Genomic DNA, 12,024 nt, shown 5'->3' with positions numbered 1-12,024 from the left:
CTTTCCTTTGTCTGTATTTGGAGAGAGGAATCAAGCTGTCTGGTGTCTCTTCTTACAAGGACAGTAATTCCATTAAACCAGGGCCCCACTCTCTTGACCTAATTACCTCCCAAAGGTGCCATCTCCAGATATTATCACATTGGGGCTTCAACATATGAAATTTCGGAAGATGCAAATATTTAGTCCATAGCACCACTTGAAATGTGTTTCTTGGAATCTACCACTTCTACACTGAACGGGCATTTCTGATCTTGCATATACTATGTTCCCCTCTCTTGTATGTGTCATAAATGATTCATGTACCACAATTTAAAATAGCACCTGAAATAAAATTGAGATTTTTCTAAAGTAAAACCATGGAGGTATTAATAGTTATATGTGCTCTCACAAAAATGAGATTGGGAGGAAAATAACTGGTTTTATACAGTAAAAAGAGTCTAGCATTCTTTCTGGATTACCTGAAATAGTTAATAAATAAGTGCTTACCCGAAGTTCCCTCTTGACATATAACTGAATAATCAGAAGATGATTTTAATCAGGAGGAAAGTTATCAGGCAGTGTTTGGTTTGGTTTTCCCCTCAACAGGTTCCCTGCTATTGCAAAAATAAGTAGCTCCTTACCCTGTGCTTTAGACAAAATCCTCCAGTAGAAGAATACAAAAGGCTAAAACTGTGTTTACTTACTTAACTCTCTCAGTGTAATTATGGGTTTGTTTGTTTTTTTTTTTTCGGTAATTTCTTGCTTATAAGTGTAAGTAATGCTCTTTGGTTTTGTTTACATGAAAGAACCATGAGTTTCCAAGTAAGAAATGAAAGGAGGTTATTTCTAATTGCCGAAAATTCTTTTGTCTTTGTTTTCTTGGTGGTAGTGAGAGGTTGAGGGGGTCAGAAAAGTCTTCTTGTTTATTTAATTTCGTGAGTCTAGATTTGGTAATTGATATTGATAATGATCAAATATTGATAATATTTGATATTGATAATTTGGTAATTGATACCAAGTCTATTACTTGGTAATTGATAGAGAAAAGTAAACTGTAAGTAAGAAGCCACTGGTATTTATTTGTTGAATATGTAGAAACTCTATTGAAAACCTAGGATTTGGTATGTGAAAGCATTTCTGACAGATTTTGCCCAGGGAAACAGCGGCCAAGCTGTTCTTATTTGCATCGCCAATCTTCTCTTAAAGGTTCCTTTAAAACATTTTCTTTCATTGAGATTTTCCATGAATATTAGCTGGGAGTATAAAGATAAAAGGGCAGGAAAATAGAGCCTCTTTTTAAAAAATGAGATGTAATTTGCTTACCATAAAATTCACCATTTTAAAGTGTACAATTCAGTGATTTCTAGTATATTTACAAGGTTGTGCAACCATCACCACCATCTAAGTCTAGAATAGTCTCATCATTTTAAAAAGAAATCCCATGCCCTTTAGCAATCAATCCTCATCTTCCCCCAGTCCCCGGCAACTACTAATCCATTTTCTGTCCCTACGGATTTGCTTGTTCTGGATAGTTCACATAAATGAAATCATAAAATATGTCACCTTTTGTGTCTGACCTCTTTCACTTAGCATAACCCACCTCCCCAACCCCGCAAAGTGCAGCTTGCGGCATCTTAGTTCCTTCCCTGACCAGGGATTGAACCCCCCAGGGCTCACGGTAGTGAAAGCTCCAAGTCCTAACCACCGGACCGCCAGGGAACTGCCGAGCATGATGTTTTTAAGGTTCATCTATACCCTGCTAAACAGTAGCAATCTGATTTTACCAGGGAGGAAATGGAAACATATATTAACTTGCTCTTGGGTGTGAAAGTCACACATTCATTCAACAAATATGTATGGAGCACTCGTCTACCAGGTGAGGTTACAGCATTTGGGGGTGTTGCTGGTGTCACATAAACAAATAAATGGACATCTCATGCAGTATTAAACAGTAATAGGTACAATGGAGAGAAATAAAGCAAAATGATGAATAGATAGGGGTATTATTTTAGGTAAAGTGGTCAGGGAAGGGCTCTCTGAGGAGGTAACATTGGAGGTGAGACCTGAATGGAAGGAGGGAGCAAGTCACCCTGAAATCATTTCAGGCAGAGGGAACAACAAATGCAAAGGCTCTGAGGCAAGAGTGTGTTTGGGGTGTTGGAGGGCAATGAGAGGAGGGAGGAGAGGAGAGAGGTCAGAAAGTTGGCCTCAGGTAGGTGCAGGGCAGCCCATCTAATATAAGGGAGTGGGGGAGGTGGAATACAGGGTAATGCCAGCTGGTAGATTTGGTGGTGGAAGAATGGGGAAGTTCTCTCCTGAATGTTTCCATTATCTCAGTGTAACAAAAAGAAAAGTGATAACTGAGAGTGAGGAGGGGGGTAGTGTCAAAATTAAGTTCAGAAAGGGAAGAGAATGAATGGACTGGGCTATTTAGTGGAGTTGTTTGGCAGCATCCAGGAACCACTTGAAGTTTGTGATGTTTTTCTCCAGTCACATTAAGCCGTTCCAGTATCAATGCAAAGTATGTGGGAAAGTTAGTTTTAACCAGGGATGGGGTTTTGCCAAATGAGTAGGACAATGGGAAAGAGGGACAAAAGAGTTGAGGATGTATGCAAGGGATTGATTATACGAAGACCATGCAATCTAAATTGGGAAAGCATGAAGGGGAGTGATAGACTGGAGGGATAGTGGGATGGAAGTATTGTTGCAGGCAGTGCTATAGGGAGTGAGCTGGAAAATAGGAAGTGGTGTCTGAAGAGTTTGCAGTTATTGGTTATGACAAAGTCTAATATATGACTCTGGGACTGGGTGGCTGAAGTGGGTGAAGGACAAGATTATTAGAGAAGTTCAAGAAAACAACACTCCAGGGTATTGGGTGGATCCTTTCTGTGAATAATGAAATCACCAAGAGTGATGACAAGAAAAATAGTGGAGAGAAAGAAATAGTGAGGTAGATGTTAGCAGGAATGAAGGGGAAGTTGGTAGATGACTACAAAAGCAGAGGCAGCAGGTGGTATTTCAAAAGAGCTGTGGAATTTTAGAAGGAAGGGGAAATACCGATCTGGAATTGGCAAAGATGAGCAAGAGTTCACCATGATCAGTGGTTTTGCGGTATATGATTGATCAAATTAGGATTTGAACTAGTTCTATCTGATTTCAGATCAATTCCATTATACCACTCAGAGTTTGGAATGATAGTTCTTTTTTTTTTTTTAATTTTATTTATTTATTTATGTATTTATTTATGGCTGTGTTGGGTCTTCGTTTCTGTGCGAGGGCTTTCTCTAGTTGCAGCAAGTGGGGGCCACTCTTCATCGCGGTGTGCAGGCCTCTCACTATCGTGGACTCTCTTGTTGCGGAGCACAGGCTCCAGACGCGCAGGCTCAGTAGTTGTGGTTCACGGGCCTAGTTGCTCTACGGAATGTGGGATCTTCCCAGACCAGGGCTCGAACCCTTGTCCCCTGCATTGGCAGGCGGATTCTCAACCACTGCGCCACCAGGGAAGCCCGGAATGATAGTTCTTGGACCTAGATTTCAACATTCTCTTGCCATCCCTGCAGTGTATATTATTTGGCTGCCCTCAAACTTGTATTGCTTTAAAACAGTTGCCAGGATCTATTTGAAAAGTTGGAATCCAATTAAAATTTTGAAAGTTCATACAGTGCAATTGGTTAATATGTTGAAGAAACTGGATCCTCTGACCTGTAGCTTCCCATAGTCTGGATTTTGTGATTGCATTCCCATGGTGCTATCGAACATGTTCCTCTGCTCTCTGTAATACCTGGAAATTGGTAATCAGATCTTGAGGTTGATCAGACTCAGGTTTCATTTTTGGTAAGAATACATCATAGGTGGTGTTGTGTACTGGATCAGAGGCCATGTAATGTCAGGTTGTCTCTTTCTCCCTTTGTGATGTTAGTAGTCATTGGTGACTTTTGCCTAGGTCCATTAGTAGAGCCATTATTTCTTTAAGATAAAAAATGTTGATATTGCATCAAATCTTGTTATTAGAATGACAACTCTGCAAAAGAGCAAATTCCCTTCAACTATGGGTTATCCTGAGGCACAAGTCATTTAGGAAAGACAGGCTATACCAGTTCACTTTTTCAAGGGGCTTATCTGAGAGCTCCTGTGGTTTTAAGGATGCATATATTTTGTCTTTAAAGTATTTAATTGTAGCTTGTCCTACTTTTCAAATTAGACGACATTTACAGGATGCAGTTTCACATTGTGGCTTAATATTTACAGTTAAATGGGAATATATTATAGGATTTAGTTCTAACACCCTTGAAGAGGACTGCACAGAGAAGTATTCCAAACGTTCAACAAGCAGCTTTCCAATGTTCAGCTGCATTTCACAAAAGCTCATAAAATATTAAAATCTTTTCTGAAAGGTGACCAGCTAAATAATTTATGAAAACAAAGGTTCAAGTCAGTGCAAGTAGAAAATGTCTGTTCTCTTTTTCTATACAAGGAAATATCCCCGGGCTGTAGTGTTTTGTAATCAGATAGATGGGGTCTGAATTCCCCTTCACTTATTATGGTGACCTTGAGCAAGTTACTCTGCATATCCCAAATATGTAATAAGAGAAGCTGAAATAGTGAATATTCTAAAACATTATAAATTTCGAAATATTAGAAAATACATATGTACTTAGCAAAAGCCTCCTTTTTATTCTTTGGTTGGGGGTGTGGGATGAGGTAAAGAATATTACCAATTGCCAGACACTGTTACGAGAAAATTAACAGAAAAAATCGCTCTATTAAGGACATGCCTTCTTTGATTCCCAGGGCAGTGGTGATGCGGTCAGCTTTGGGCTGAAGCACTTTTTATTCAATTATTTATGGAACTGCATGGCAGACCAGGTAGGTCTACACCAGAGGATCCCAATAAGGCAGTTTAGAGAGAGAGAACTGGGCAAATGCCAAGTTAAACTGGCCTTTGGTTCCACTAAGAACCAAGAATGGAAGACTGAGTAGCAGTGAGACAGAAATGCACCCTACATTACCTAGAAAATAACCATAAGATACCTAGATATTTCCCTTCTACTGCTGTTAGACTTAGCCCTCTGCCTCAACCTGCCCTGCTTTTCCTGCCTTTTCCTAGACTGAGTCAGTATGACCCCATCTCTAGTTTACCTCTCTGCTTACTACAGCCCTGTTATCCCATAGTTATTTTATCTTTTGTGATAGTGCCGACACATAGTTGTTAATTCATGGGGCATCAGAATGATTTCCAAGTCAGTGAGAAGCAAGTACAAACACTGGAAAATATATCCCTACCTCCTAGTTTTCATAGGAATCTGTTGATTAGAAACATATGAAAATTGAGGTAACTGCGGGAATAGGGTAGAAATTGTTAAAACACAAAAAGGATTTTACACAATATAGCTTATGTTCATATCTTGTCACTGTCTTAATTATATGTATAGGTAAGTTTTGAGGGCACTGTCTTCTTAGAATTACATTTTTATAAACTTTTTATTGAAGTGTTATGCACATACAGAAAAGTGGGATTTACATTTCTAAAGTCATTAAATAGTGTCACATAGCTATGACTGCCTTCATTGCTGTTGTGACCCAAAATACTTCTTAAAAATTGGGAATTTATGCGATAGAACATTCTCAACTTTAAAGCAACTTTAAGTTCAGTTGTGCCGTACAGCATCAGACTTAGTTCTGAATAATTCTTAGAATACTGCATAATATTTTATACTGGCCAATATGTTTTATAGTTCCTGAACTCAACGAGATGACAAGTTGAATTAAGGATGAAATTCAACCAAGACCTTCCAGCTTATATTTTTCTATTCATTTTAACATAGATATGCAACTTATGGTATTCTTAACAACTGTGTTAACTACAAAGAATAAAAAGATTTTGCAACCAAGAGTTGGAATGGAAACAATTTCTGAGATAGAGATCAAACTGTGTTTATAGACACCATTGGCAGCTTTATCATCAGTCATTTCCTGTGGGAATATTTCACTGGGACATAATTTTATGCCTTGACTATTCATTAAATAGCTTTGGTTCCACGGAATAAAAATAGGGTAGAACTATAAATAGTAATGTATGCAAATTGTACTGTAACATTTCACTGTATTTTCCTAGATGAGAATTAAGATTATTTAACAAAGTATGTTCTTACACATCACTGAAAGAATTTTAAAACAACACTAATAGAGTATGGTCTAGTGGAGAGTCAGGCAATAGACTGGAAATTAAAGTCATTTGCTTCCTTCAAATTAAAGTTGACATTAGTTTTAAAATATTTATTCATCATGTACAGTGTATAAGATGTTATACTCTATGAAGAATATAAAAGTCAAGTATAAGTAGTCTCTGCCCTCAAGGAGTTTATGAATTTTCTTGTACGGGAGATAGGGTGCACCTTGTAAAAAACAAAAAATAATAAACATACTTTGAGTGGGTACGAATAAAGTACTATTGGAGTTTGGAGGAAGAGAGATCATGTCCATGTGGAAGATCAGAGACAACTTCATGAAGAAGGCAGCTGAATGGAACCTTAAAGGATGGGTAAGATTTCTGCAAATAGAGATGCAGGTAAAATTATTCCAGGACGCAGAGACTAGGTACTAATAGAGGAAGTATAGATCAAAGCACATTTAGAGGCTGGAGCCTTTGACTGATTGATAGGAAAAAAAAAAAAAAAAAAAAAAGGAACTTACATAGAGATATATCATTGAAAATAGGGTCAGTTAAATTCACTTATGCAAGCATTTGTTTATTCAACAAATATTTCTTGAGTACTTACTAGGTGCAAGTAGTGTGCTAGGAGTTAGTAGTACACTCATGAGGTACTCAGACAAAGGCCCCTTCTAATACATAAGCGCTAAAAAGTTTAACTCTGAAATCAGATTGATTCTCATCAACCACAAACAGGTCCACTGCTCTGTGGCAACACAAGGTATTTTACAGCTGTTACACAGAACATGGAATTTAATGCTTTTGAGAGAGAGTTGGTATTTCCAAATAACATTGTTTCTCAATTTCAACCCAATTGTTTTTCAACCCAGTTTTAATTAAAACAAAGTGTTAGGTGATGGGGGAGGCTATATTCGCGCCTCCGTTTTACAAGTTTTGGTTTATGCCATAATTAATTTTGTGTTAGCATGCATTAACAGGAAGGAAGGCAGGAAGAAAGAAAAATAGACTTTAAAAAGAGACACTAGTGGTGATTTTTTGGACAAAAGGATTCTTCCTAATTGAAAAGGAATCTCTGCAAATTTCCTTTAAATAGCCAGCTCCCTGTACAAATTAAAATGATTCGGAACGTTTCTAGAACACACTGCACTAAGTGAGATACACCTGTACTCATACCTTATCCGTCAAAACAATCTTTTTCTCTCAAGCTAGGACTTGCACTATAGGACACGCCTCGTGCAGCGGTGGCAATGCGGAGGGTGGTGAAGGTGACTGAGTGGCAGCCAGGAGGGCACTTTCCCTTTCTCCGTCTCCCCAACCAGAACTTTGCAGCCTCCAGCCAGACTCACCTTCCCGCTCCTTCTTTTTCCCGCCTCGACTCTCTGCACCGCCCCCGACCCCCTCGGTGCGCTCTCTCTGCATCCCTCGGTCTTCCTTAGCTCTCACCCACCTCCTTTCCCTCTCACCCACCTCCCTCCCCCGCCCTCCGCCTTGCCTCGCCCGGCGCCCGCGGAGCGGCAGCCGGCGGCCCGCGCGCCCCGTTGCAGCCCGGGGCTCCGGGGCATGCGCTCTGCGACGCCGCCGCCCTCCCCCACCCGTCCCGCGGCAGAGTTATGCCAAGAATGTGAGGAGCCCGCGAGGGCCAGTGTAGGTCATGGGGAGCCGCCGCCGCCGCCGCCGCCGCCGCCGCCGCGAGCGCGGCTTTCTCCCGAGCGGTGCTCCGAGCTCTCCCCGCACCAGGGGCGAGCCTGGCTGCTGAGGCGGAGGGGGATGACGGACCCTTTGAGGAGGACGCTGTCCAGGCTCCGGGGGAGGCGGGGTCCTCGCGCCGCCGGGGGGCCCGGGCGCCGGGCGGCCGCAGCAGCCACCGTGGCGGCCTCTTCGGCTGCCGAGGGAGACGCCGGTGGTGCTCCGGACGGGTCCCTACGGGAGCGCGCCAGCGGAGCCCGGCCGAGCCTGGAGCGACCGCCGCCGTCGCCTCAGGCGTGGGGTCCTGAGGCGCGGGTCCCGGGAGGGCGGCCGGAGAGGTCGGGGGCGCTGGGGCCTCGGCCGCGCAGCGGGAAGGAGGCTGCACCCCCGGGCCGCGGGCTCACTCGCGCCTCTCTGCACGCTCCGCCGGGCTCCGAGGGCAGCGGAGAGGACGAGGAGGACGACGCCGACTACTACGAGAACCTGCCCGGCGGCTCCCAGCCCGCGCCGGAGCCTGAGGGGGCGGAGGCGGAGCGGTGGCCCCCGCCTCCCCCGGCCGCTGGCTCCTCCCCAGGGGCGGAGGGCGGCCGTCTGGAGACAGGCAGGCTGCAGACCCAGTTGCGAGAGGCCTATTATCTGCTGATCCAGGCCATGCACGACCTGCCCCCTGACTCGGGCAGGCGGCAGGGCGACCGGGGCAGGGCGGATTGCGGCTGCCCTGCGGGAGCCCGGGCTCCGGGCCAGCCGCCTTCCCCCTGCGGCGCGGCGGCCCGCCGAGCCTGCCCCCGAGACTGCGAGCGGGGAGGCGGCGGCCGCACTTGGCAGCAGGTGTCCCCGCCCCGGTCGCCTCCGAAGGAGTCGGGGGGAGGCCGCCTGCGGACTCCTCGGATGCTGCTGTCCTGCAGCAGAAGCCTCGACAGCCTCCGCGTGGGTGCCAAGCGGCCTCCCTTACAGCGGTGGCGGAGCGACAGCTGGATCAGGTGCGGCGCGCGCGGGGAACCGGACGAGCCCCCGCCACGTGGAGGCGGGATGGACGGCTGGAGCGGAGGCAGTTCCCGAGCCGCGGCGCCCTCGGGCCTCCGGACTCGCAGCTCCGAGGACCCCCGCCGCTCCTCAGGAAGCCGCGGCAAAGAAGACGGCCAGGAGGGGCTCCCCTTCCTCAAACCACCCGCGGTGACAGTCAAGAAGCTGCAGAAGTGGATGTACAAAGGACGCCTGCTGTCCCTGGGAATGAAGGGTCGCGCTCGTAGGACACCCCCCGAAGTCACCCGAGCGCAGGCAACGTCTCCAAATCTGGGCGCTTTGAAAATGCGGGAAAGCCAAGTCGTCTCGGTGCCACCAGACCAAAGAATTACGCTGACAGGTAGGATACCTTGCAATCAAAATGTGTTTACCGACTGGGCTTCTGTCTTAAGAGCGAAGAAGAAGGTATGGTTTTGCAGACAGGTACGTGCCGGTGCCAAAGTGAGGTTCACGTCAGTGGCAGCCTAATGCCATTTCCAGGTTACCTAGTATAATGCCTTATCTCGGGTTTTGTTTGTTTGTTTGTTCTTTTAAGACAGTGGCATGAGGAACTTGGGGTTTTTGTTTTTTCTTCTCTAAGAACCAGTGTACGTAGTCCTAAGCGCAACAGTAAGTAAAGGTTAAGTTCACCACACGCTGCTTTTCAGTCGGTTTAAGAGTTGGGCGGTGCTGCCTTGACTTTTATTCTTTGTAGCTCTGGGCTAATCTGTAGAAGTTTGTGGAGTTTGTGAATTTGATCCATGTTAGACTTTATGGGCTTCATAAACTGTCATTTTACTCATTACACCTCCCGGTCAGAAGCGTTTGTGTACACAGACAGATACACACAACCAAAACCCAAAACCAAACCAAACCGAAAAAACTATCATAGTAATACCTCTTTTTAGTCAGGTGGGCTTTCAGGTTTCTTCTCTTCACCTTTCCCTCCCCTCCCCCTCCCCCATTAAAACATAGCAATGTAGGTAATCTTATTATTGTGGAAAATGAAGGGCACTTGGATTTTAATCAGAAGAAAAGTATGTCTTATGTACTTTTTAAGAAAGTGTAGGCATTTAAAGGAATTTGTAAAAAGTCTATTTGTCCTAATAATAGGATTTTACTCCCTATTTTGTATGTGTGTGATTTTTAGTTTTCACTGAAGGTTTAAGTTATCCATTCTAGAAATCTCTTATGTTGTAAGTAGTAAGAGAATTCTCTTGTGAAAGAAGTACCTTTAAACTGAGCCAAAAAGAACATGATCTTTTGGACTACACTTTTAAAGACTTTTAGTGAACATAATGACTTACATATCAGTAATACTTTAAAAAATATTAAATGCTGAAATGTAAAAGTATTCACAGTACTTGGCAGTTTCTCTGTTAAGAATTACAAATCCTACAGGACTAGGTTTGTACACATTAACTTTTTTAACCAATAAACACAAAACGGGGAGAAACAAAGTTCACAAAACTTTTTATTACACAATGAGGACAAATCAAATAATTCACTTCAAGTGTATACAAAACGAGAAGTTTTTTTGAATCTATAAATCTCTAACCCACACCTGTCAATTTCCCTCAAATTTATTCCATTCCACCTGAATAAAAAGATAGTAGAATGTAAATTTTTGTGAAGAGAGGTGTACTTCATGCTAAGTTCATATTAAAATATGCATTTCCAGTAGTAAAGTATTTGTAATCATTTATTACATTTTAGTGCTATTATATCTTTATCTCCACTGATTTTGGTTCAGTTAACTCTTTGTAAGACAGTTAATTTTTAGCCATAACAAAAATCTGTATAAAACTTAAGTAAAATATGTATTACCCTTTTGTTGCAAAGGTTAGACATTACTATCTGATGGCTTTTAATGCCCTCAGTTGTTGTGTAAACATTGAAGTGTTTTAAAAGTAATAATAACTGTAGAAACTCTTAGGAATGAATTCATTGGTTTTTTCATTGAGAAACTAATTAAATGAAACCAATTTTAAAAGAAATTAAATGACACATTAGAATTATTATGTGATTGTATTTTAGATATTTTACAAGAAATCTAAACAAAAACTTACATAATCTCTGGTTTTAAAAACTTTCTCAGATGTTATTTCCTTTCAAATCATCAGTTCATCTTTTAGGAAAGATAAAAATAATTTGTGCAATGTTTATATATCTAGTATAGATTTGAAGAGTTAATTTTTTAAAAAACTGTTTTTTATGAAGGTTAGTTGAGCTTATGAAAACCATTCTGAATACTTTATGGTGTTTTCATATCATCTTTATTACTTCCCTCCCCCCCCTCCCCATGGAGGTATGACAGCTGTTATTGAACAACAACAGCAAAAGCAGAGAAGGGGTTAAGTAGTTTTCCCAAGGTCACTTAAACTAGTATTTGGTTTATGTATACTAATATATAGATTCAAACTATTATGTGGATTCAAACTCAGGTCTTTATGACTCCAAAACCCCTATTTATATAAGGTCAAAGGGACTCTAAATTTCTTTAGAGGTTTGATCCAATTAATTCTATTAAGTTGCTTGGACTGAGGAGATGGATGGAATTTCTCAAGGTTTAGAGGGGTAAGTAACTTCCTCAAAGTTGCAAAGAAGATGGGGGAATCCTAGAATAGGTTTAAAGTCTTTCTTTTAGTCAATTGCTTTATCCATCTTAAACCTTTACCTTTAAATGTTTAGTTCAAACTTGTTACTTGGATTCTACTTTTAATCATGTTTTCTAAAAAGTTAACTGGGCAGTCCCGATGAAGCAGTACATTCTTGGTTGTATAAAGATGTTAAATAGCTCAGAAGGGGACTTCCCTGGTGGCGCAGTGGTTAAGAATCTGCCTGCCAATGCTGGGGACCCAGTTCCATCCCTGGTCTGGGAAGATCTCACGTGCTGCGGAGCAGCTAAGCCCGTGCACCACAACTACTGAGCCTGCGCTCTAGAGCCCACGAGCCACAACTACTGAGCCTGCGTACCACAATTACTGAAGCCCGCGCGCCTAGAGCCTGTGCTCCGCAACGAGAGACCACCGCAGTGAGAAGCCCGCGCACCGCAACAAAGAGTAGCCCCCGCTCGCCGCAACTAGAGAAAGCCCGCGCCAGCAACGAAGACCCAACGCAGCCAAAAATAAATATAAATAAATAAATAAATGTATTTTAAAAAATAGCTTAGAAGGTTTATATCA

At 42.8% G+C, this 12,024-nt stretch overlaps 1 protein-coding gene across 7 annotated transcripts in view; it reads left to right on the top strand.

Annotated features, from left to right (window-relative positions):
* Positions 1-7,815: 7,815 nt before the first annotated feature.
* Positions 7,816-12,024, top strand: part of SYDE2 (synapse defective Rho GTPase homolog 2) — a 40,561-nt gene continuing 36,352 nt past the window's right edge. For all 7 annotated transcript variants that reach the window (XR_005022347.1, XM_036872685.1, XM_036872714.1 and 4 more), the window contains exon 1: positions 7,816-9,200. Coding sequence is in view for 6 of the 7 variants with exons in the window: in XM_036872685.1 (XP_036728580.1) it covers positions 7,919-9,200 (1,282 nt within the window). In the remaining variant the exon portion in view is untranslated. The remainder of the gene's footprint in view (positions 9,201-12,024) is intronic.

The sequence above is a fragment of the Balaenoptera musculus genome, chromosome 1 (assembly GCF_009873245.2).
Source record: "Balaenoptera musculus isolate JJ_BM4_2016_0621 chromosome 1, mBalMus1.pri.v3, whole genome shotgun sequence".
Lineage (NCBI taxonomy): Eukaryota > Metazoa > Chordata > Mammalia > Artiodactyla > Balaenopteridae > Balaenoptera > Balaenoptera musculus.
This window is presented reverse-complemented; position numbering and strand designations above follow the sequence as displayed.